At 48.2% G+C, this 26,877-nt stretch overlaps 1 protein-coding gene across 1 annotated transcript in view; it reads left to right on the top strand.

Annotated features, from left to right (window-relative positions):
- Nucleotides 1-4,190: 4,190 nt before the first annotated feature.
- The window catches only part of LOC106722328 (potassium channel subfamily K member 16-like), a 22,910-nt gene continuing 223 nt past the window's right edge, over nucleotides 4,191-26,877 (top strand). The window contains exons 1-6 of the mRNA XM_025207140.1: nucleotides 4,191-4,199; nucleotides 11,356-11,556; nucleotides 16,711-16,831; nucleotides 20,009-20,175; nucleotides 21,022-21,190; nucleotides 26,769-26,877. The exon at nucleotides 26,769-26,877 is cut by the window's right edge and continues 223 nt beyond it. Of these exons, the coding sequence (XP_025062925.1) occupies nucleotides 4,191-4,199; nucleotides 11,356-11,556; nucleotides 16,711-16,831; nucleotides 20,009-20,175; nucleotides 21,022-21,190; nucleotides 26,769-26,877 (776 nt within the window). The remainder of the gene's footprint in view (nucleotides 4,200-11,355; nucleotides 11,557-16,710; nucleotides 16,832-20,008; nucleotides 20,176-21,021; nucleotides 21,191-26,768) is intronic.

Genomic DNA, 26,877 nt, shown 5'->3' on the forward strand with positions numbered 1-26,877 from the left:
AAGACAGCGTTCAAAGGCAAGTGAAAACGGAAGACTCTGGGACTTTCACTGTTCAAATATCGTATAGGCTGATTTTGAATGAAAGGCCACTTTCTAATGCCTTCCCTCTACTCTGCTTCGACTGGGACTAAATCAACAGAGGGTCAAGAGACAGATACATGTTGGCTATTGCAAAAATAGAGGATTTCACAAGTATAAAATGATCCTTTTTATTCCCTAGTTGCTATGGTGACTGGGTCTCTACAGACACCGGGGTGATTTCAGACAGTTGGTGCCCCTCAGACTAACTCTTGTTTCATCGTGGCAAAAAGAGGAGGGGGAAAAATCCCACTGCAATTGTTGGTTCATGACTTAACACTGTTTTCTTACCCAGAGAAGTGGCCCTCATGGGTCAGGAGATGAGGGATGCTGGAGGAACAGGTTAGCCCTAGTCAATCCAGAGGAGGAGCAGTAGACAGAGCTGCAGTCTGCCGCTGGACCCAATGATTTAGACATTCGGGCTGGAAGGGACCTTGGAAGATCATCGAGTCCAGCCCCCTGCCCCAGGGGCAGGAAGTCAGCTGGGGTCATAGGATCCTAGCAAGATAAACATGCAGATTTCTCTTCAAGGTGTTCAATGTAGGTGCTTGAACCACCTCCAACGGCAGGCTGTTCCAGCCCTTGGGGGCTCGGACAGTAAAGAAATTCTTCCTTATGTCCAGCCTGAAACAGTCTTGCAGGAGTTTATAACCATTTGACCTTGTCATCCCTTGGGGCGCTCTGGCGAACAAACTTTCTCCCAGATACTGGTGGTCCCCCCTGATAAACTTGTAGGTGGCCATCAGATCCCCCCCGAGCCTGCGCTTTTCCAGGCTGAAGAGCCCCAGGGCTCTCAGCTTGTCATCATAAGGTCTGCTTTCCTGACCTCTGATTATGCGCGTGGCTCTTCTCTGCACTCTCTCAAGCTTCTTCACATCCTTTTTGAATTGTGGAGCCCAAAACTGGACGCAGTACTCCAGCTGCGGCCTCACCAGGGCTGAGTACAACGGGAGAATGATGTCCCGGGATTTGCTTGAGAAGCATCTATGGATACAAGCCAGCGTTTTGCTCGCTTTACTAGCCGCAGCATCACCTTGAAGGTTCCTCCTCATCTTGTGGTCAATCATGACCCCCGAGTCCCTTTCGTCCGTGCTGCTGGCCAGCATAGCCCTGCCAAGCCTATAAGGATGCTACAGGTTTTTCCTCCCAAGGTGGAGAACCTTGCATTTCTCAGTGTTAAACACCATCAGGTTCTCGTCCACCCACTTCCTGAGCCTGTCCAGGTCAGCCTGGATTGCCCTCCTGTCCTCAGGTGTGGATGCTTTATCCCAGAGTTGGTATCTTGGCCAGTCCACTTCTGATTCCAACGTCCACATCATTAATGAAGATGTTGAACAATACAGGTCCAAGGAAAGAGCCTTGGGGGACCCCACTGGTCACAGGGCACCATGACGATTGACTTCTGTCAACTACCACCCTCTGGGTCCGACCACGGAGACAATTCCCCACCTAGCGGATCGCTGTGGACACGAGGCTTCGCCAAGAGGTGATCATGGGATACCAGATCAAAGGCTTTTTTTAAGTCAGAATATATGACATCAGTCTCCTCTCCCTTGTCCAGGTGATAGGTCACCTGGTCGTAGAAGGAAATGAGATTGGTCAAGCAAGATGTACCCGCAACAAACCCATGCTGGCTATCCCTCAGGATGTTGTCATCGGCCAGTCCATTAAGAATGGCCTCTTTGATAATCTTTTCTATGACCTTCCCCTGATAGAAGTCAGGCTGATGGGCCCGTAGTTAGCCGGATCCACTTTCCTCCCTTTCTTGAAGATCGGCACCACATTGGCCTTCTTCCAGTCTTCAGACACTTCACCAGAGCACCAGGAGCTCTCGAAGATCCGTGCCAGGGGCTGGGCTATGATGCTCGCCAGCTCCTTGAGTACCCTGGGGTCCAGATTGTCAGGGCCGGCAATCTCGTGAGGCCCTTCCAGCCCTAAACTTCTCTGAATATGTGAGATATAAGACTGGTCTCCTGCTAGGTATTCAGAGCTGCTGACCTCCACTAGGTGCTGCCAGGGGCCTTTGTCCTCACGAAGAGGAAGAGGCAGGGTCAGGGCTCCACTGACCCCCACACAGCAGCCCACTCAACCGCTACATGTGCCAGGAAGGGACATCCCCTTCTGTGACCTACTGTCTCTCCTCTAGCGTGGTTCTTATGCGGGACATTGTCCTTACCCACCAGCGCACATGAAGGGCACAACCAGACTTCCAGTTATCAGCCAATTTTATCACAGATCCCACAGTCCTCAGCACTCACCCCGGGATCCTGTGAGAGTCTCGGCATTTTGAGTGGCTTTCATGCTGGCAAGAGAAAAGTTTGTATGTACTACATGTGCCCCGGGGCTCAGAAACCAGGAAAAATATAGGGGAAAAAAATCAGATTTAAAAAACAAAACCCTCCAGATTTTTTAAGTTTCAGACCTAACTCAGGACTCCCAAGGACTGGTAATTCTGCAACTCATGCCTACAGCATCAAGGGTGACCAGACCAGATGCAGAGATTGCAAATCTCATTTCTCAGGTGTGAAAGGGCTCATCTAATGCCCATGGTGCCCTTATGCAGTCAGATCCAGCACAGCAGCCCGACTACTCGAATCTGTATTACTTCTCCACCCCCTTGAGGCATCAGGAAGTTCAAGCTCATGCCCAACAGCCCAGAGGGCTCAATACCCAGTTCAGCATAGACTTGTGTTTGCAGAGTAGGCTGACTGGTGCTTGCTGGCCCTGAAAGGCAAGGCCCAAGGACATCGCTTGGTCTTCTGCAGGGGAGGGGAACCCAGGCCCACCCACTGTTCAAGGCTCCAGCCCAAGTAACTCGTGTTACAACAGCTCAAGGCTGGTCCTTGCAGCCCCTCGCTGCTTCCTACCTTTGCTGCTTGTCAGTCTTTCTGTCTGCACTCCTCCCACAGCAACTCTCAACCTCTGACCCTAATACTTCCTCACCTCCTGCCTCAATTCTGCCTCCACTGTGGCTTGTCATAGCAGCTGTTACTAATCAGCTGCTTGCTCACAGCTGGAGGAGCTAATTTGGTCCTTCATTAATCCCTCCTGGGTTGCTGCTATATGGGGTCCATATATCCTATCTTATTAAGGCACTTAGGCATCCATGCACTTTTGTAAATCCCAGACAAAATTCACCCATGCACCAGCATTAAAACACACAGGGAAATGCTTTTAAGATAAGATTGGTGTCTCCTTCACACCCCATCTGTCTTCAAATACAAAAGGGGTTGTCATAATGAGGGTGGCAACCGACAGTTCTGTGTGTGCAGGGGACAGGACAAGAAGTAATGGGTTTAAATTACAACAAGAGGTTTTAGATTAGCTATGAGGAAGATGTATCTAACTCTGGGGATGATTAAGCACTGGAACAGGTTACCTAGGGAGGTTGTGGGATCTTCATCATGGAGGCTTTTAAATACAAGTTAGACAAACATTACTTCGGGATGGTTTGGACAGGGATTGTAGGCAAGTAGGGCTGGAAGGGACCTCATAAGGTCAACTAGTCTAGCCCTCTGCTCAAGGAAGGATCATCCCTGTCTAAGCCATCCCAGTCAAGTGTCTGTCTAACCTGCTCTTGACCATTTCCAAGGATGGAGATTCCACGGTTTCTCTAAGTAGCCTGTTCCTGTGCTTGTCCCCTGCCTCAAGTAGGGGGAAAAACACGATTTCTTGATGTTCTTTCCAACCCCATGATTCCACGGATCTGCATTAGCAAGTGCAAAACTCGCTCCTCTGTACTGAGCTGGTTAACTGTATAAAGAATAACCACTGCAGACATAACCACTAACTTAAGTATACAGCACACGTCATTGCGCTCATTCTCAGAAACACGTCCTGTTGCATGTATACCCATTCTCTCTTAATTATTAGTCTAGCCTAAAAGCATTCAGCAGCCTGTAATTCTATGATATAGTTATAGACATTGTGCAATTCAAGTGGTTGAAAGGACCTGAGATGAGGAAAGAGGGTCAATTCAGGCTAAATACAATGCTGAGTGATTCATGATCTCTTTTTTCATCTGGCAAGAGAGGCAGGCGACTGTTCCAGGCACTGAGTCCAGAGTAGCAAGCCAGCGGCAAGTTTTGGAAGTGACATGGTGTAAGTCTGAGATGCCCATGGTAAGCAGCTGAAGCAGGCACTGATTTACGCTGTGGCCCACGGTTTGCAGCTGATGTCATGCTGTGCGCTGTCCGTCCTCTTTTATAGATATAAGATGTGACCATATCTACTGTGTGATGTTCTGAAACTGTTCTGGACGTAGGTTAAAGCCTGAAAGTTTATTTTGTGGGGTTGGCGTTTCGATGTTGATTAGACTATTGATTCCCACTGTGGAATCTCTATCTGGAAGTTTTCAAAAGCAGGTTAGACAAACACTTGCCTGGAATGGTTTAGACAGCCTACCTGGAGCAAAGGGTGGGACCAGATGACCTCCTGAGGTCCCTGCTTTTCTATGATTCTGTGTTTTTCGGGGACAACGGTATTATCTCAGAATTCTTTCCTGCATGCCTCAAGATTAAATAAGGGTACTTAAGAGAATTAGGTGGATTTCAAAATGCCGTGTAAGGTAGAAGGAAGACACCAGGGGTTTCTTTGTGAACTGCTAAAATCAAGTTGACCATGGTTTGATTGTACCTGTAAGGTGTGTGCATATGTCTGTGGATTTGGGGTGGGGATGTGTGTCCCACTGTGGGCAGCCACTCAGTAAGGGTTGATTTTAATGTTCTAGTTTGATTTTCATTGTGCCATTCGGCTGCCCATCCAGAGCTTGGGTAAGATTTCTGCTTGCTCAGGCTAGTGCATGCTATTCAGTGGCTGGGTATACCAGGGCTAGAATCACTAGTTGAAATGTGTACCCAATGGGAAATGTATGCCCACAAGTTTTTGGGTAAGACTAGTCCTTGCTTTTTTTTCTCTTTGCGCCTCTTCTCCAGATGAGTTTTGCAGATCAAAGTTCTTTCTAAAGTCGCATCAGACTGCTTCAGATAGGGCTCCCTTTGGACCTGTTGACCACCAAGGTAATGCTCTTCAGCAGCCATTCTGGTTTGGTGAAAGTGTGTTCCCAAGGCTTTCGACGTAGTGCAATAGAGCATCCAATACTCTGCCATTATCTTAAGGTTGAGGGAGAGGGTGTTGCTGACAGCGATGAGGTTTTTTGTCTCGACTCACAAGAGCAATGTCAGCAGGATAAATGAGCTTACACAGGATTGTGTCTGGTAAGTCACATGTGTTGGTGTTCAGTGATCAAGGAGCGAGCATGGGCCCTTGCAGTCGACCACTGCTGAGGGTGCAGGCTTTGCTGATCTGTTGATTCAAAGGGATGTGTAATCCCAGGCTGCTCAGCATTGTAGCTAGGGGTTACAAAATGCAGTGGCAGTTCATGATCCTTGATGATACGAGCAGTAGCCCATAATTCCATGCTGTATCATATGCGACAGGTAAATCTACCAGCTCAGCCAAGCTTTGAGAATGCACTTTTGCTGGTTTCCCATATTTGAAGACTACGGCCTTACACCAGTTGTTTCTGAGATCCTCCTTGACAAAGGCATGACAGTGAACAGGTGCCAACCAGGGGCACCTTTGGGGACTTTGTCCCCAAAGTCTTGGGGAAGTTGAGATAAATGCCATCCTTGTCAAGAGCTTGTCTATTCTTCAGGAGCCACGAGGGTCTTATTTGCTTCCTCTGTAGCAAAGTTTCTCAAACCTGGGTATGCACTGAACTTCTAAGGGTGGGAAGGACGAAAGAATGGGAAAGCAGAAGAAGGGGATGAGGAAATATGGAGGGAACAAACTTGAGAACAACTCTGCATTACTGTGTGGCCCCTCTAACGACTTGAAGTGGTACTTTTTTTATCCATTGCACAAGAGTTGCAGGTTACACAGCAGTACAACATCCAAAGGGTTGACCTGACCCAGAAAGGGTTTGAGAGCCACCGATCTGAAGCGTGTAGGCAGACGCAGTGACTCCCTGGGTACGTGCGCAGGGTGCCAGGCAGTGCTGTACACCGCTAGCCTGAGCTAAAGCTGCATGTGCTGTCTCCCAGGCCAGAAAAGGACATACAGATTAGTGCTATGTTGAATACTGCATTGCTACACTGCTTTCAGTTCAGAGGCCAGCCAGCTTAAAGCTGCCCAACATATCTCCATACAGCACTGACTGCCTTGTAGGCCTGTGCAAAGCGGCTAGCATTCGCTTCGGATTCGGCTGATTCGGGGGACAGTGGTTCAATTTGGTGATTCGAATCACTGTCCCGAATTGATTCAGCCGAATCTGATTCAGAGATTGGGCCGCTGCTCCATCTCTGAATCAGGCAGACCCATCCCCTACTGCTCTCCCAGCCCGGCAATGGCTGCGCTGCCGCCCTGGCTCCCGGCACATGGAGCCTCCTCCAGCCCCACTCCCCCATCCCTACTTACCAGCTCCGAGTCCGGCTCCAGCTCCCTGTGGCGAGCGGGGACAGCCCGAATTATCAATGCTCTCCGAATCTTTTCTGAAGATTCAGAGAGCTTCGAATCAATTTGGACCTTTTTACTGGTCCCCTGATTTGATTAGGATTTGGAGATTCGGCCACCGAATCAGGCCGAATCTCCTCCAAATCAAATCACCACCCAAAGCTTCACGCAGCCCTACTGCCGTGTACAACACAGCCCTGCCTTATTAGTGCTTTAGGGCGCTTGTCCACGGAACCGGCTTGCTCCTGCTAAAGATGTTCCTGATTTTATTTTTCATTCTTCATTTACCATGACTAATGAAATAACGTGGACATTATTTACCCATAATGGCTTATTATGCTATAACTATTAAAAGGCGCTAGGGGGCACGTCATAGCCATTTTACCCTCCTGCTCTTGCAGTACTACTTTACTGCTGGGTGGTTTTTTTATTGGTGTGACCTATTGCTATGAGGGACAGATGCCTCAAATATATTGTGGGATGCTCCTCATCTCATTTGTCAAGGCTTGTCTACAGAAGGAAATAACCCAGAATCACTTCTCTATGCTAGTTTCCTATGTGGACACTCTTACACCAAGAGTGGCTTTTCGGTCCCCTGTGGAAGTGGCTTCAGCTAAATGGCAGAAAGGGGCAGACTGAATGCAGAATAAGAATGTCTACACCGGGGCCAAAGTGAGACCAGCTCCATCCACAGGTGTAGGAGAAGAGCAGGAAGCTACCCTTGGATCTTCCTCACTCTTGAAGGACAGATGTTTTGGCATCTCCACAGCTGGCAGAGGGTACCCCGCCTGGTAAAGAAAAGTTTTTTTAAAAACTCCTGTCTGCTTTTATAAGTTGTTTCGCCTTTTATTGTGAGCCACCCAGTGTCTTCTCGCTGGGGAAGGGTGTCATATATGTTTCATAAATACATAAATTATGCCATCTATGCCCATAGCAGACATTGCTGAGACCTTCCTGCAGAGGTCCTGCAAAAACTTCCTGCAGAGGTCCTGGAGAAAAACAGGGGAGATAAATTTGATATTCAAAGGTTTTTAAAAAATAGGTAAAAAAAAAGAAGAAAATTTGGCATGTTTATAGAAGGAAAAAACAAACCAAGTAAACAAAAAAAGACGGAGAGAGGAGCCAAAAAGGGTCATCAGCCCCATTTCTTTAAATCCTTCACAAGTCACCTTTTAAAACCCTCTCAGTTTTGCAGCCCCTTAAAAACACTTCATCTCTGTTCACGATTTTCCTGTTTCCCTTTGAGGTGCAAAGTCAGCTACAGGTTTCTGTGTCAAAGAACAGCAAGCATTTGATAGACTACAGGCATTTGCCAGTGCTTGTTTTCAGCAGCCAGCTGGAACCAAGCCCAGCGCCTCCAGATTTACAAATCCATTGTTCAAAAAGCACAGGTACTTGAGGAGCAGAGGTGAACGGCCCATCTGAATCCTCCTCAGTGGCCAAGTCACTTTTGTGAATTTCTGATTAAAGCAGTGATTAACTTTGTCCTTCATCTACTGATGCTCTATCCTAAGGAAACATTTGCCTTGCTAGAAAAAAAATCATCAAAATATGGAAGAAGCAATTAATCTAAGGCAAACATTTGGGGGAAAGAGGACCCAGCTGGTTATGTCAAGCAAGCCACTTCCCACAGATTTAACTACACCTTCCCCAGGCATGTGAGTCTGACCCTGACTTTGCACGCCACCTCCCCTGAAATCAGTGGACGTTGTGCCTGTCCAGTGGCCGGACTAAGGCCTGTAGTTTCCAATTCAGCAAAGCACATAAGAACACACTGAGCTCACTGAGACATCACCTTTCACTGAAAACATATCTGTGTTGCTGAACTGGGGTCGCTGAGTAGGACATATAGGTAGAAGAGCCCAGCTAGAACAAAATAGGGCCTGAGTTGAGAAGAGGCACTTTTGGGGATGCTTTTAGTAGAAGAAGCGGTGCGCTGGAGATACAGAGCTCACCAGGCGACCTCTAACCGGTGGAAGGCATGGCTGAGGGACTCAGGTGCTTGGTGCTGAGCACAGCAGACACACACAGGCACTGGGCGCTTGGGTCAGCATGAGCATGACTAGAGACTCCCTTGCTCTTTAGCACACTGACCTCCCTCCAGGCTGGAGGTGCCCTGTGATGAGTCAGTCGGATGTCTACGTGCAGGGCTGGAACACGCTGTGGCTCCCTGGGACAAAACAACCAGGCAGCTGCTACCCAACAGTGAGACCAGGAAAGCGAGGAACAGGACTCAAGGTTGTATATGTGACTGAGAGTCAGAGCAGCTGATAGGGCATCTGTAGGCCTTCAGGAAACCCAAGTCTCCACTTCCTCTCTCTTGCTTACAGAGCTAATGTGTCCCTCGTGTTTTGTGCTTATCTGCCCTCCCCCCTACCTCCCAGTGCCTCTGGAGTCATCAACAAAATTGCCCATTAATGGTGGGGCCTGGGGTGGATTCGGGGGTGCGGTGGTGCAGTTGCACTCCCTTTGATTCCTACTTCACCCAAACTTTAAAATCAACTGCCTTGGAGGTGCAGTGGCATTTCTATTTTGGCAATCCTGAGGGAATCAACTGACTTCATGGCTCATTACAATCTACCTGATCCCCGCTAATCTTCCTTCACTCCACCAGTTTTAATGACCCTCTCCCCTTTTTAATGATCTTGATGTTCCATTAATCAAGCTAGTCTTTCTTCTGTAATGTTGCTGTCTGTTAGCCATTCCCAGTTCTCTCTCTCTTGTTTCACAGCCCTGCAGACTGTGTTTAGCTCTAAACTAAAAACCTTATCTCAGGTGAGATGAATAATATTAACTCAGATGAATAATAATTCAGGTGTGGAAATGACTGGTCCTCAAGGCTAGATTTTCTGAATAAAAGATGTACATTTAACTATAATGACTCCAGGACTTATAAAACAATTTCTTTGAACTATTTTTTGCCTAGTTTGTTGTGTTTTTTAACGTTATATATAAGCTAACAAATCAGTTGCATGCCTATAAAGTTATATGTGTTTTTGCTTTGATCTTAAGCTGAATAATGTGGTGCTAGGTCCCTACTATATTATTAAAGCATCTAGTTTCTCTTTAACTGGAGAAAAATGTGCATTGTGTTATATGTGGGGATGCACCACACCTTCTGCACCCCACTTTTCAAAGACTTAGATCTGTCCATGGTGGGGGCTCAGTACCTCCCGGAGGGGCATGATGGCTGATGATGGCAGGGGCTGATGATGGCACTTGTGGGCATGATGGCTGATGGTGGCAGGGGACCTCCCCCAGGTCAAATGAACTGGCTGTGAATGCTCTGTGTCTTGATGGGCCCGCTGTGCAGACAAAGCAAGGATGGCTGGGAGGAAGGCGGGCCCGAGTAGGTGACACGCACATGTGAAGTATGTGCCCTGCCTCCCTCAAATGCAATGATTCTCAACCAGGGTGCTGCGGTTAGCACTGTTAGGCACACACACGTGATTCACCAGGTAAACCCAGAGATTTCAATTGGGAATCAAGAGTGGTAAAAACTCTCTGATCTGTTGTGATCTTTCTGAGGTTTTTTTGCAACAAAAGAATTGCTCTGGTATTTTTCTGTAGTTAAAACATGAGTGAGAGCTTACAGCTGGCATATTCTGAGGGGGAACTAGAATCTAATGAAGGGTGCCTTGAGTCTACGCGGGTTGAGAACCACTGCTCCAGTGGCTGGCCCAGAGAAGATAATAGCCCGTTACTGTGACCACTTAAAGAAGTAGGATCACAGGAAAGTAGGATTGGGAGGGACTGCACAAGGTCATCTAGGCCAGCCCCTGCTCAAGGCAGGATCATCCCTGAATAAACCGTCCCAGCCAAGTGTCTGTCTAACCTGCTTTCAAAAGTTTCCAAGGATGGCGACCCCACAGCTTCTCTAGGCAGCCTGTTCCAATGACCGATCACTCACATAATCACAAAGTCTCCTCTCCAGCCTAAATTTCCCCTGTTGCACCTTAAGGCCATGGCTCCTAGTCTTTAGCAGCTTTATAGTGACTTTAGGTCAACAGAAAGAGCCTTGCACTTTGGGTGGTGAAGGTCATTGAAGTGTCACTTCCGAGGTGGTGCACTTTGGGTGGTGAAGGCCGGTGTCACTTCCGAGCCTCGCACTTTGGGTGGTGAAGAACCGGTGTCACTTCCGAGTGACTGTGGAGCTGATGTTTTGGCCGCCTGCTGTCACAGATAGGAGCTTTCTCTGACAGCCAGCATGTTTCAGCACATCCGCCACATGGACTTCCCAATGCTAGGCTATTCCCTCTGGCGACAGAGCGTGCTGCGGAGACTCAGCCACATGCTTTGTTGTTGGAGCATCTCCTTCAGTCCCCTGCTCAAGGCAGGATCATCCCTAACTAAATCATCCCACAGTCACAGGGAGGAGGAGGAGGAGGAGGAGGAGGGAGTGAAAACTGTATTGTTGCAACCAGAACAAAGCCAACAAGCACGAATGCAAGCCTTTGATCTATTATTGCGGGGCTTGTTTTCACTTGTTCCCCAACTGCTTGGGAAAAAGTCACTCCAGAAAAAGGAGGTGGCATTGCGCCAGATCATTTCCCACACCCTGACCCACATTCCTGAGAACTGGGCACTGCAGAGTTTCACATATGGCAGGAAATCCCTAAATAACACTTCACCGAGGGAGCTGGAGAGTGTATTTCTCCATAAACGTTTCTGACAGCTCCCGGTCTGTGTTAGTATGAGATGCCAGAGAAAACCCAAGTGGCTGGGCTGGGGCTGAGCTTCCTGGCTGTGACAAAAAAGGAAGTTGGCTTCTGGGAGTCATTGACCAACAGGCACCATTAATCTCCCCCTCGCCGTTGCCTGCAGACTGCCATGTGTAGTAGGAAGGTCCAGACTTGCCTGCTGGTGGTCGGCTACTTCACCTACCTCTTCTTGGGGACCATCGTCTTCCAAGCTCTGGAGAGGGACGCCGAGGCGCACGAGAAAAAAGCGGTCATCCAAATGAAGCAGGCCTTTCTGCAGAACTTCACCCACCTCTCCGTGGGGGACGTGGAGCAGTTTGTGAAGGTAAGGCAGTATCGCCGCGACCACCTGGGATTGTCCCCCAGCCTCTTTTTTCTTCCTGGCGTGATTCCTGCTCTGCACTATCGCTAGGTTTTTCCTTGTAGGAGCTCAGTGTCCAGGCTGAATGGACAGAGCAGGTCGATCGGTGAATCAGCTTGACAGAGCCTTGTCTATCAGCCAGCAAACCCCATGCCCCAGTTCTCAGACCGGCTGCTCCGGCTTTATGCTGGTTGACAGGTGGATCTCAGTGGATTATGCTCATGCACGCTTGTGTGCTGGCACGAGAAGGAGGTTCACAGGTCTCTGTTCACTTCCCTCGTGGACTTTTCTCAGGGACAATCAGCAGGTTCGAAATACCTGCTAAAAAGTACTGATTTAAAATAACCTTTCCTGATAATCTCCATCAAGGTGACTTGCCCTATTATGGCTGGCAAATGGAGCAAGCAGTCTGGGCACGGAGAAGGAGCGTCTGGGCATGAGAATGCAAACTGAGCACAGAGATGATGTCTCCTCATCCGAGCCCTTTCCTAGCTCTATCTGCTCTATTGCATGAGAGCATTAGGGGTGGTACCAGCCTTGCTCGAAGTGCGATGGGGTCTTGCAGGGCTCGTCTGTGGAAAATAAAGGAATCACTGATTTATGCTCCACGTCACTTATTTTTACCTCCCTTTCAGCCATGATTCTGTACTGGGGAAGCAAAAATAGCGCCTTGCTTAAGAGAGTGAAAAGAAATCTCTGCCAGCACCACAGCGTGAATTCAGTCACTTCTGATTCTCATGGACACCTGCAAGAGCAGGGGAGCAGAGATGGTGGGAGATCAAGCTGGGGAAATTTATTCCATGTGTGTCACTTCTGGCCCATTTCATTTCTGGCATTTATCTAGGCTGCTTCTGCAGTGAACCCACTTGAGTCCCAGATGTCCAGCCTTGCTCCCTCCATTTGTTAAAGGGCGGGGGCAGCTGGATACAGCTGCTTCTTTTTCAGTTTTATCTTAAAATATGCATGTTACTTAGATTTAGGACAGGGAAAGAATGATGGAGCCTGCAAGCTCCTCTTCGTAATTACTGTGCATATAGGGTCTGGAACAGCAATGAGTGTTTTGGGCACAGTCCGACTGCAGTTCCACTTCCACTTCCAAGACAATTCCAGTTTAGGCAATGGCAGTCCTCTGCAGTTATTTACTTACTAGATTTATCTGCCACCCTTCCCAGGAAAACACCCTAGGGCAGTTTGCAATAAAAAGACAAACTATTTTCTTCGTGTCCAGTGAAAACCAAACGCTTCTGAAAACTTGCTGCTTGAAGTTGCCTTCTGCACAAGTTGGAATTAGCAAGTGCATTTCTTAATGATGTTTGTAGGGGTGCAGAGACCCTCAAACACATGGCATTGCTTCCTTTCTTGCATAGGCTCATACATCATACAAAATCCAGACACTGACTTCAGCATAACAGAGCCGAATCCGGCCTTCACCTTCAAATAAGATTCTAAGTTAGTACCACCCGTGGAGTCAGTCATCACTGGTGTAATCCTACTGAAGTCAGAATAGTTACATTATTTATTCATGTGGTCCTTTCAGCTGATCTATCTGGTAGGAGATTTCCACCATGGGCTTAAAAAAACCCGGCATATTCCAATTCACATAGACACCCTGGTTGCTGGGTTTCTCTTTGTATGCAAGCTCTATGAATAAAAAGGGAACTTTATTTCTTCTTTAAGGGCTAAGAGAACCTTTCACTAATTGTATTGCATGAGTAAGAACTGCAGATGCCGTATCCTGTCCTGGGAGTGAGCTCAGTGCATGGGACAGGATTTGGCAAAGGGGTGTCAAGTCTCCCTGATGGAGCAGTAGCTCTACTCCCTTCTGGTGGTGCACCGCAGCCATAAAGCTGGATATCCCTTGTATAAGGTGAATCTCCAAGTGGGGCAAAACTGGCCCAGGACTGAGGCTGGGTGAAAGGAGCACAGCTTACCCACAGGTATCCTTTGGCAACCCAGAGTTGCTGAAACTGTCCTTTGGGGTCATTAGCAGCTAGGCATAACCTAGAGCAGTTTTGAGGTTGCTCTAAGCCAGGGGCGGGCAATTATTTCAGGTGGGGGGCCACTTACTGAGTTTTGGCAAGCCATCGAGAGCCGCATGACAGGCAGCCAGGGGCAGATAAATACGAATTTTCTAAGTTTTGCGGGAGCCCCATGGGCCGGATAGAATGGCCCGGAGGGCCACATCCACATTTTGCCCACCCCTGCTCTAAGCTGTGTCGGGGACCCACAATAATGGCATAAAGCCACCATTTCGTGTAGTTCTGTCTTGGGGCAACTCAGAGAGATGGCAGAACCTGGATCAGGAAACTCTTCACTTACCCCCCTCCGTCACCTTGCATCAGCTGAGGACTTTTCACAAACCCAAGCATGGCTTTCTTGTGATGTGCCACTTAAAGGCTCAGGTCGGTATCTGGAAACCTGCCTTTACACTTAAAGGACTCAGAGGCCCAGCTCCCATTCCAGCTATTAGGTATTCAAGTGACATTTAAATGTCTAAGAGTGAGCTTATTCAGACCAGCTTGAGTCCCTGAAGCCATCAGCATAAAAGGTGGGTGAGTGCCCTTCCTCCTCCCCACTTTCTTGAGACTTAAGGCGAAGATAAAAGCATGTCACAAAAGTCGACATGCTAAAGGTTTTCCAGGGACTCCAGTGGGAAGGCATAGGGCAGAAGGGAGACACTCTGGGTGGGTCTGTACCACTTCCACAGTGCCCTGGAGGAGCACAGCCCATCCAGCCCTTCTCACGCACCACAACTGGAAACAAGGGAGTGAAGCCACTCGGGGAGCTTTGCTACCTTCTCTCCATCTCTGCTGCATGCAGAGTGGGCAGGGTTCTGCTTCTTGGTCCCACGCTGAACAGCACCACAGAAACAAGCCTGTATCTCTGACAGCCCTGGCCTAAGGGCAAACTTCTCCTGCTTCCATGGTGCTGTTGAGTGTGGGGACAAGAAACAAGTCCTGCCCACACTCTGCATATGGGGCTTGCCCCAGCCAGTATGGGACATTTGCTGCACGTGGTGCCTGTCCCAGCCAGTCTGGACATTTGTTACACGTGGTGCCTGCCCCAGCCAGTCTGGGACATTTGTTGCACGTGGTGCCTGCCCCAGCCAGTTTGGGACATTTGTTGCACGTGGTGTCTGCCCCAGCCAGTCTGGGACATTTGTTGCATGTGGTGTCTGCCCCAGCCAGTCTGGGACATTTGTTGCACGTGGTGCCTGCCCCAGCCAGTCTGGGACATTTGTTGCATGTGGTGCCTGCCCCAGCCAGTCTGGGACATTTGTTGCACGTGGTGCCTGCCCCAGCCAGTCTGGGACATTTGTTGCACGTGGTGCCTGCCCCAGCCAGTCTGGGACATTTGTCACACGTGGTGCCTGCCCCAGTCAGTCTGGGATGTGTGCTGCACACAGCACCTTCCCTAGCTGGTCTGAGAAGCAAGGCACATGTAGTGCCCATTCTGACCAGTCCAGGACCCACGCTGCACATGACACCTCCCTCTGTCCCCCCAAAAGGCTGCCCTGGCATGGGTACTGTGTGCAGCATGGGTCCTGGACCTGCTAGAGTGGGCACTGCATGTGTGGCATCTGGTGTGGCCTGGCCACACACCACTGATCTGGCCCACAGGGCTAGATGAGTTGGACACCCCTGCCTTAAACACCCAAGTGCCACAAAGAGGCATAAAGGGTGGAACAGGATGAGCCCCAAAGCACTCAGGTTCATCTTCACAAAATAATAGCGTGCATCTACAGGAGAATCATTTAGACAGTAAGAGTAAATTAAGCCTGAGAGATCTCATTAACAAGAAGCCCTGCATTCAAGAGAAACCCTCATGATATATTCTTCCCCTCTATTTTTCTAGTCTGAAAGTCAATAAGGTCTCCAAAGCAAAGCAATGAACCCTGTAGCAGGCCAGTCATTTTCATTACCTTAGAGCTCTGCTAATTGCTATCATTTGGCAGACTAGAGCGCACAATGCTAGATTTCATGAGTAATAATGAATTTATTCTTAAATAAGTTGGATCTCCGTGCCACTACGGTCTGAATGTACTACAGTTCCTAAATGACGTTTCCCCAGAGAAGTGGATAGACAGAGGTGGATCAATCGCTTGGCCACCTCGTTCACCTGACCTGTCACTGTTGGGGACATGTTAACAGTGTAGTTTACCCTTCAAAACCACATTCTCTGGTGGGACTTAGGGCTAGGATCACCAATGCAATTAGTGCAGTAACTGAAGAGCAACTGGGAAACGTTTTCAAGGAGTTGGGAGATTGGATTGAGCACTGTATCATGACGGATGGTGGTTATGTTGAAATCTAGCATTGTGTACTCTAGTTGTCCTAAAACTTTAATAAATGTGCTTTTAAATGCCATTCACAGATTGTTTCTATCATACCTACAATGTATGTTATTAAAGTTTAAAAGCGCACAAGGATTTTATGAAGACCCTGCTCCCTCGGGGCTGCTATTTAGTTAATTAGTATGAGGAAAGATTGATCTTTAATTCAGTCTCTTTTTCAAAAACAAGGTGCATATTTTATTCTGGGAGGGTGTTGTATGCAGGAACATATGGTATTTGAACCCCAGGAGTTTGGGAGGTCCAGTTTTCCATTGTTCAGCTGTAAGAACCCTGCAATTTTCAGCAGCTCATTTTTTGGGGGAAAACGTGCTGTATGTGAGAAAATATGATACTAGCTGCAAGGAGCAAGCAACCGACACGAGCAACACAGAAAATACCCACGCGGGCAAGTTAATGGACAGGGAGGTAAGCTGCCTTATTCCTCATGTCTCAATCGATGTAGGGACACAAAAAATACTACACGGTCTTATTTAGCGCTAAAGAAACCAGCTCCCGTGAAATCCATTCCAGCACCCACTGACCCTCACCTGGCAGGGATACGGCACCTGGAGTGAGGACTGGCTCCTGATAAGCATGCAACTCCCCACCCCGCCCCGGACGGAGGCAGAACTGCTGATAACGCCGACTTGGCAGCACAGCCATGCGAAGTGCCTATGTGCCCTTGCTCTGGGGCACCCACAGGACAGAGGCCGGGTCCTCTGTTCCACCACCATGGGCACTGAGAAAGGAGGCACAATCGAACCAAATCTCCCTTTCCATTGCAGAACCTGACCGAAGCCATTCAGAAGGGAGTCTACCCCGTAAGGAACAAATCACAGGTTGAACAGAGCAACTGGGATTTCAGCAACTCCTTCTTCTTCGTGGGCACGGTGGTCTCCACAATAGGTAGGTTTGGGGGGCGGGGAGGCTCACCCCCTTCTGCCTTATTTTCTTTTTATATCCTTAAGTGATTGCGCTTTAAAGGAGATCAACTACACATGTTCATGGGCCCGGGCGAGAGGCAGCAACTGCCTTGATCTTCAGGCCTCACAGCTGCTTTATGTATCGTTTGGGTTTGAAAAATACCAATGGCCTTGCATAGCTCAGTCTCCCACTCTGCCTCTTTTACTAGCCGTTGAGTCATCTCTTAAAATCTTGGCTGAGTGGTTAGTGGCGGGTCGGAGAAGGACTTGACTTCCCTTGGTTTTCATTCCAAGGTCAAACAAGCTGTAAATCATTTCTGTAACTGCTGTAAAGCGTGAAAGAATGATAGGAAACAGTTGGATTCAGCTGGGCCGTCAAGGTCATAGCACCGATATGCACATGGATGGTGCATGGATTAGATTAGCCTGCTCACAACTCCTTCTGCTACCAGTGGAAAGAAACGGAAGTGGGGCCAAAGCGAATAACAGCACTTTTCACTCCCCACTGAAGTGCTGGGCGGTGCTGGAAATGCCTGCAGACTGAGGCTGCAGGTTTCCAACAAGAAGCAAACAGGCATCCAGAATAACATGTGGCCTGAGGGTCTCCAAAAACCCGCAAAGCCCTTTCACTGTGAGCCAGAATAGTTAACGCAGCCCAGGAGAGGGCTCTTGAGATGCTTTGTACTGCTGCAATTATACTAGTAGAATTAAAGTGATTCCACTTTTCCAAACGGATCCGGCCTTAATTCACCAAACCCAAGTGAGGTGGGTTTCAGGTCAGCTATGGCCAAGGGGACTCATGCTGCACTATTAGAGTGTGGCTGCCTCCTCAGTCTGGGCCTCAAACCAGAGAACGAATTTGACCCCAGGTATTGCCGGTTTGTTCTTATTAAAGTGTTTATTCCTGGCAGCCACTCCACTCCAGGCTGCGATCCCATCAGATCTCACAAGCTCAACAGGGGCAGACCAAGGCCAGGATTTTGTCTGGCCGGGGAGTGCAAAAAAGGTACAGGCCTACCAGCAGAGGACTCTTGGCATGGACACAGCTCACCTGGCAAAGCTGTATCATGGACGCAGAAGTGGACCCAGGATTTTGAAGAGGGGGATGTGAAAGCGGCAACTGGCATTGCAGAGGTGGCTTCACCCACTGCTCCCAGGCTCCTCCTGCCCTCAAGGAAAGCAGACTGCACTGTGGGATCATCAGCTGGGGATTTTTTAACGTCCCCAAAGAAGGTAAGAATTCCTCCCCCTCCCCCTCTCTGCCCAGAGGCACATCCCCTCCCCTCCTCTCCCCACAACCCACCTCCCGCTGAAGCTGTCCCCGTTCTCCTGGGGGCAAAGGAAGCTCCTGTCCAGCTCCAGGTGGGCTTCACAGGGCTGGGCAGCAGGTGGGGCCCCCCTTCCCTGTGCTTGCTCCTGGGCTGGCAGGCAATACCTGGGAAGACCAGGCAGAAAGGAGGAACCCACCCACTATTGCTGCTGCTGTTCTAGGCTGAGCCCAGGCCTCGTGTAGCCTGCCTGGAGCAGGACAGATGCTCCCCTTCCCCTGGGACAGCGGGCACAGTGGCAGCAGTAGGCAGGGGAGATGAGACAGAGTGGGGAGGGAACGTGTTTCTGAGCACAGAAGGAAAGGGGACCGGGGGATTATTACCTTCTTTGGGGACTTAAGCAAGTCCCTGGCTGCTGTTCCTGCCATGTGGTCAGAAAGGGGATGAAGCTGCACCACTGCACCCGCTCTGGATCCACCCCTGCTGTGCATGTATTGCAATACTACATCCTCTCCCAAGCACAAGTTGTGCCAGTAAGAAGCAGAGTTTTGCTGACAGAAGTTCAATTACCCCAGCCGGCAGAGTCCTCCACGGGGAGGCGCTCCATGCCTTCAGCTAAAGCTGCCCCCCTGGGCAGCCAAGAATGCATGAATCATGGAGCCATGTGGCCAGCAAGCAAGCACAGCCTGACTCTGCTGCCTAGTGGTTTGGGCCTCCGGGATGGGAAGGCCTTGGTTCCCAGGACCATCCATACGCATTAAATTAGACAGGCATGGGATAAAAACAGCAAAAGCCACCACCATGGCAGCAGGGACCTTTTGGCAACTTAGTCACTTCAGTTTTTCCCAAAATCTGTCTTGGTGCCTATTGGCCAGTCTGTATCTGGCCGATAACTTTGGAGAACACTTTACTAAGAGATCTCCGAATAAAACCTAGGGTGCAATAGGATACGGTGTTGCACGCTCGATGGATGACAGGCTTGTATTAAGCCAAGACTGTACAACAACAGTAAGGGAAGCTGGACTCTTGGGATGAACGGTTTCTCATGAAGCCTAAAGATGAAGTCCCAAGCATTTATAACAACCACAGATCCAAGGGTGGCTTTTTGCAGTTGCACATTAATGGTGGCCAGCATCCACTTTCTGGCTCCGTCCAGGCTCCCCTGCAAGCAGGGAGATAAAAGGTGGCTACATTTCAGGGAGGGTGAACTGACATGTGGATAGAGGCATGTTCATAGAAAACTTTAGAGCTCCTTGGGATGAAGGGGCCTATTATAAAGTGATGTATGCTAGTCTCAACTTTTGGAAATGGTTGGGATTCCAGCGATATCAATAACAAGCCATAGGACATTGTGGAACTGTATATAGTATTTTAGTCTGTAAATAGAGAACAATTTGGGTGACTATTTCCACGTGTGACCCCAAATCCAGGCCCTTAGAAGCTCTGGGACCTGTAATGTGCTGCACTGTAATACTGAAGGGACAAGAAATCAGATGTGCGTTAATATGCAAGAATGGAGCTTATCAGCGCCAGACCATCTAAACTTTCGATGTGACGTCTTCCTTGGCCCCAGACTTCTGGTTTCTGTCTTTTCATGCTGCGTCCACTCACACATTTCTAGCCTGTTTGAATGTCCTGACTTAAGTTTCTACTTTAAGTTCACATGGAGGCCAGACTGGAGCCTAACCCAGCACTCTCCAAACCCTACTGCTGAGTAGGTCATTTAGTCAGTTTGCTTGCTTTGATAGGGAAGAGTGGGTGGGGGTCTAGTGAGCACTAGAAATGCTCTTGATCTGCTAATGCTGTGAACGTGCACACAGGTTCAACTTGATTAGAAGCACGGGTACCAAGGTTTTGGACATGAACCCTAGAATCCTTTTGCCCTCTAATAGGTTACGGCACGCTGTGTCCCAAAACTGCCGGTGGCCAGCTCTTCTGCGTCTTCTTTGCTTTGTTTGGAATCCCCTTGAATATTGTTTTTCTGCACCGTGTGGGCAAGATACTTTCGCTGCTGTGTAAAAGGCTGGGGAAATGCCTGTATGAGAAGGGAATGAAAAAGGTAATCCACTTCATGTATTTCAGGATTGTTTGTGTGCTGACGGGTGGGACTTCCCAAGCATGATGCATTACTTTACAAATGCGTATGAGGAGAGAACCTCTGCTCTGGAGACCTGGCCATCAACAGAAACAAGACAAGGGCAGGGACCAGAAATAAACACACAAGGAAAATACGGGAGAGATCATGATAGGTGCACGACTCATTATGGCCCCATTATACAAACTAGCTCCCTCCTCATGAACTAGCTCTCCTTGTTCAAGGCAGGGAGCCGACTTCTCTCCAACTCCCCAGTGTGTGACAAACTCCCCCCGCCACCCCACAAGATGGGGAGATTGTCACACATTGTTTGCCCCACCCCATTTTAGCCCAGGGATGGGTTTCCTGGGGCTGGGGCTGGGGCTGTCATGGCTGATCATTTCCCAGGGTCTCTAGCATGGTGCACACAGTTCATCCTGGGAGATATCATCCAACCCTCTGTATGACTAGGCCCTTGTCTGCCAGCATCACACGCATGAAAACACAGCCAGCAAAATCCACACAGCTCTACCAGAAGAAGGTGTCTTCTGATGGCGATGTTTCTGTCCTACAGCAGAGCTAGTTTAACTGCATGGGCAGAAAACCTTCTCCTGACAGAGCTGTGGCCATACCAGGAGGCTTGGCTGCCTTAAGACATTGCCTTTGAGAAGCAGCAGCCCTTCCTAGCATAGTCATAGGTTATGGATCAAGCTCTGCCTCCTGTGCCCCTAGGAAGAGGTCCTCTCCAGTTCCTCATCTAGGACCCCTGTATTGTGCATGGCTTGCCCTTGTGCCTGGCTGGACTGAAATTGGATTTGGTTTGTTTTTCAGAAGAAGACCAAATTTCTGACCCTTCTGTTCTTCCTGGTGATGGGAATTCTAGTGTTCCTGTGTTTGCCGTCACTCGTCTTCCAGATCATGGAAGGCTGGTCATACAGTGAAGGAATATATTTTGCATTCATCACCCTAAGCACCATCGGCTTTGGAGACTATGTAGTAGGTAAGGGTGCCTCTTCTTTCTGAATTACAGCTGGCAGAGCTACTCCTGTGAGGACAACTAGGACTAGGTCACGCAAAGCATGAATAAAGTGCAATATGAAACTGTGTTTCTTTCCCTGGGTTTTGCAATTCCTAGTTCCCATACTGCTCCCAGTAAGGCTCAGATCTCGGGGAGTAGCTCAGAGTGGGTCCCATGAACCTTGGTGCTTTGCAAAGACAGAAACTATATTTGGTGGGACAGGAAGTCTGGGAAGTTGGAGAATGAGGGGAGAATTGGGAGTCTCCCTCTTACGAAGTTCTATGGACCTATCTGCTTTGATCGCCTGAGTTTTGTGGTTCATAACATACAATAAAGACATAATTGGGCTTGTTTTAAAAGACATCATTTTAAGGCAATGCTTTTAAGAACCCCAGTCTATCTTAAAGGGTGAGCAATGGAAACACTTTTTTGGGAGGGGTGAGCGCATATGTATTGCTCCACTGCAAATGGAGAATGATACTCATGAGTCACCATAGACATGATCTCCTTTCATTCCTTATGCATCAGCAGACTTTCACAGACAGCACACACGTGCTCTCCTGAAGTTAAACCATGTAAAAAACCATCCTAGCTAAGCAGAATCATTCTACAAACACTCAGGATGGCTACAAATTAACCATCCTCCTATTTGATATTTTTGGGGGGTCAACTTTGAGCTCAGCTAGCATTGAGTTGTGACTGAAGGACCAAGATCCTGGGGACTGGAGTAGCTGACTCCTGAGGTCCCTCCTAAACATACGGTTCAGGAATCTCTGAGTTTCAGATATTTGCTTCACCAAAATATTTTCTTTTTGCTGCTGTAATGAACCCCCGAAAGAACTCAAAATAGACTCTAGAGTCCAAACCACTGTCAACAAAAGTGAACAAATATCTGGATTTTGTAGACATTAAAGGATCCTCTGGAATACTTGTCTTGCCAGTGCCTTGCAAACCAAAACGTCCTCTCCCATGAGAAAGAAAAGCAAGCCACACGAACTGGAATTTATAATACAGTGGCTTAAGTGCACTTAGTCTAGAGGCCTCATGCCAGTTGTCAGAGGACAGGCATCCACCACAGAAAAACAGCACCTCCCGAGAGACCCTTTAGTTCAGCAGATAGACCAAGAAGGGAAGGCCATGGAGACTGGGAGGACCGTGGAAGGATTCTCCCTAGACCAGGCTGAGAGATGCTGGTAGGATGACATAGGTGAATTTGTACAGACCTGTACTTTACCTCTTTTGTGAATGAACAGGATGCCCCAGTCTCTAGGGCTGATGATTCAGCTTTTCCGCAATGACTTACCATATTTACTTGACTCTAAGATGACCTGAATTTAAGACAACCCCCCAATAATTAGATTCTATATATGTAAAATGTACAAATTTCTTAGCATTTCCTAGGTATAGAATCTAATTATCAGAAGATCGTCTTAAATTCCTTCTCCCCACTGCTACATCAGGCAAAGCACTAGCTTACTCCCCAGTCTCCGCCTCTTCCCTCTCCCTGCACCCCACTTACCATCAGATGCTGCTTGATCTCCGTTCCCCCCCAGGAGTACAGCACATGGAAGCTCAGCCCTTGCTGGGCCATGCAACTATGCTGGCACTGCTGACTGACTGGGCAGAGGACAGAGTTTGCACGTGCTCCATGCCTGGAAGGAAATCCATCCTGAGCCAAAGCCAAGCTGCACCTGACAAGAAGGGGCCAGAGGCCAGGAAGCTGGTGTGGCTCTGACTCTGGCCCTGACCTGGCCACAGCAGCCACCTGCCTTCTGCCCCTGCTGCCCCACCTCCCCTTTGTACATGAATCTAAGATATGGGGCTTTTTCCCCTGTCCTGATGGAGGAGGCACACCTAATCTTAGATTCAAACAAATATGGTAAGTCATGCCAAGAGAGAAAGAAGTTAGACTGGAACATTGAAACACCGTTTGTTCTCACATGCAGTTTCATAGGATTTAAGGCCATTGGATAAGTTCGTCATTCACTTAAATGTGTAACATGACCCCTGTTTTTGACCTAGTGCTTACTATTGTCACAGACATTGGCTATCTGCACCTCAATTATATGCATAAACTCTTCAGCCCCCTGTCTGCTTTGTAATGTAATCCTTAACTGAACCGGTGAAACTGACAAGAAGTGGTCAGTTTCAAGGCTGCTATTGGAGGAATAAGGTGCTGGAGAAACAAGGCAGTCAGCCTGAATGAGGTGCGAAACATTTAGCAGGGGCTGCTTCTGAAGTTATGAGCACTGTTAACTGTAAGTCAAGGTGAGTGCATACTGCAGCAAAGCCTTTCTTCAGGCTAGGCACATAAACAAAGAGCACTGTAGATTACAGGCCATTAAATTTCACTCAAGTACTCCCCATTAATCCTAAATGCTTTTGTTAGATTAAATATTTCAGTCCTCAAAAACTAAAATGTCTGCAAGAATTGGAGCTGGAGAGACCAAGATGCCACCAATACCTGTGACCCCAGCAATGGCAGGGAATTGACCCGATGAGATATATCCTGAGGATCACTACAAGTGAACTCCACTCCACTCCACTCCACAGAGCAAGGTGAAGTCTCTCTTAGGTCCCAACCACTGTGACCTGGGGGGAAATTCCTTCTTGAGCCCAATTCTAGTGACCGGTAGGATCCTGAACAGGAAAGGAAGACAGCAACCAGGCACCCGAGAGGGTTCTCCGCACTGACTCAGAGCATGGGTCCACTTTGCTCAGTTTCTACTCTCTCTAGCCATGGGCAATCTCTGTTACTTCCAAGGAAGGTGTTAAAATCCCAACTCCAATAACTCACCAGAGGAGGGAAAAACCCTGATCAACTGCCTATAGGTTTTATGGGCTCGATTCTCTGTGCAGCTTAATGATTGCTGACTTAAAGTCACCAGGAATTGGAAGGCATGCAGAACCTCGCGGGGTAAAGTGCAGAGAGACAGAAACAACACCACAATTAACACAGCTGTCTTTTCCTCCCATCTAAATTAAATGGTTGTGTCAAAATAACTGCAGCAAATGACATCCAAAACAAGGTGTGAACAGCGCTGTCGACGTCTGTTGGCACACCGTGCTGTTAACACACTTGGACAACAACACTGATGCAGCATTCCCTGCCCTCTATTGTCATCACCCTCAGGAGGTTGTAGCTGGCTGCTGTGGAGATATTGTGGAGATATTCCTGCACTATACAGCAGTAGCAAAATCACAGGAATCAAACCTCATACCGGCTCTGCGTTATAGCACTTATTCCCGTTGAAATACAACCCGGGCTGCCTTGACTAAGGTGTGTTAGATGATTACATGATTTGCATTGCTGTACGTGACCAGATCTAGAAAAACCAATTAGAATATCATTTGCTTGAGCTCACTTGTACGCCACAGCCGTATTGGCTAAAACGTGGTTTGCAGCTGTTGTGTTGCAGCAGTCAGAGCATCACCCTTTTCTGTGATGGGAGACAGCCCAGGAATCAGCTGCCAGGCTGACGCAGTGGGTTTGGGCTGTATTGTAAATATATATTAGGTCATTCATTTGGGGTGGTATTCCTTCCCTGTCAAGGAGGGAAGCATTACAGTAAGCACCGCTTAAGCTTTATTTGAAGCAGTTGAGTGGTGCAAAGATTTTGGATGGGCTGTTTGCACCAGGGGAAAATCCACACCCAACCCCCGGATACCTCCTCTGAAGCAGTGACTCCGATTTGTTTTGCTAACACAGCCCAAGTCCTAATCCCAGCTCGAGCCACTGAACCTAGAAGCTCGCAGGGCCCAGGGAAGAAACGAGCTCTTCTCAGCCCTCCAGCTGCTTCGCGGCTGTTCTTGCAGCTCCTTTGCCAACACCACCCCATCAGAAACAGGCCCAGCAGCCCTACTCCTTCTGGGCAGTGTCACCACATCAGTCTTAAGGGCTGCTCCATGGGCACTGCAGCTTCCATCCCACTATCTCCTGCTGTATGTATGCCCTGTTCTACCTGCGATGGATTAGCCATAAGAAGCATCTCAGCTGCTTACCTCACTGCAAACTTCAGTCTTCAGAGGGAACTTTTACCACTGTTTGAAACGATGCTTGCAAGCAGACATCCAGATTGTAACTGCAGAACAACTTGTAAGCACGGGGCAATAATAGTAAGGCAGATTTGCTCATGATTTCTCTGCTTTCATTGTTTGTGGGGCCATATTGGACCCAAAAGAAAGTCATCTGTAGAACAAAATCACTAGGAAAAATTGAGTCATTATAATTTTTGCTGCAAGCAAGCAGTAAACAGCAGTGGATTTGATACCAAGGCAGGTCAGTCCTGGCCACAGGTTTAAAGGAACCTAAATACATTTTTGTTGGCAGTACTCACTGCACAGTTACATTTGCAAAGGTCAGACCTGTTATTTGGCAGATTACATGCCTGACATGTCAACGTTCTGCCCCAGTCAAGCAGAAGTTAACATTTCAGTGAGCTTTCGGAGATGTATTATACAATTAAGGTTACATGGGATTCAATGCAATAGGGGCTCAGCTTTTAAAACTTGGCTGGAGCATTACTTACATCTGAAGACCCACATTAAATGACCTGGATAGACAAACAGGTGTAGAGCTCCCAGTGATGCTAAAAGGTTTGGACTACATGACATACACCTCGGTCCAGTGGTTTCAAATGGAGGAAGCAGTGCAGTCAGTATGTAGCAGAGAGTTTTCAGCCATTCCCTTCATTTAATTTATTTCCTTATTACTGGGGTGAGCCCTGAAGCTTTTAAGAAGTAACAACAAATCATGGGTTTCTCCCGTATGTCCAAAGATGTCTGCTATTTAAGATAGGTATTTATCAGGTCACAGTCATGCTTCATCAGGCAAATGTTTGGAGCTCTTATAATTTAGCTGGTAAGTGTTCTCCAAGTGGCCTTTTCAAATGCACCTGTCCACTGCATTCTGGTTGCAACTGAAATGCATCCTCAAATATCTTAGTGCTAATATAATATGCTACAATGATGGCACCACAAATGATTGTGTTTTCCAGACTAGTTTCCTGCACTTTGATGTAATAAATCATTTCTTCTTTTGATAGCATAGCAACTGCACTCATTCTGAAAAGAATGAGTGCCCGAAGGGTGGCTCCAAAGAGGATGGAGCTGGATTGTTCTCAGTGGTGGCAGGTGACAGAACAAGGAGCAATGGGCTCAAGTTGCAGCAAGGGAGATTTAGGTTAGATATTAGGAAAAACTCTCTCACTAAGAGAGTAGTAAACCACTGGAACAGGTTACCCAGAGAGGTGGGGGAAGCTCCATCCTTAGAAGTTTTTAAGACCCAGCTAGACAAAACCTTGGCTGGGATGATATGGTTGGGAATGGTCCTGCTTTGACCAGGGGGTTGGACTAGATGTGACCTCCTGACATTCCCTTCCAGTCCTCATTTTCTATTAATCTATATTTCCATGAAGCAGCAAGCTACATTATAAACAATGCCTTCTGTGTATTCACCATGAAATACCCTGATCAATAGGCTAGCTCAGTCCATTGTATTCAGGCAAACCACATTCAGCTGCTTTGTTAACTCTCTCCTGTTTTTCCTCCTTGCCTTTAGGTAAGCAGCCTGAAAGGCACTATTTTTCCTTCTACCGATCTTTTGTGGCCATTTGGATCATCTTTGGCCTGGCTTGGATTGCCCTCCTGTTTAATTTATTGACGACGCT

This window comes from Alligator sinensis, unplaced genomic scaffold (genome assembly GCF_000455745.1).
Source record: "Alligator sinensis unplaced genomic scaffold, ASM45574v1 scaffold708_1, whole genome shotgun sequence".
Taxonomy (NCBI): Eukaryota; Metazoa; Chordata; order Crocodylia; family Alligatoridae; genus Alligator; species Alligator sinensis.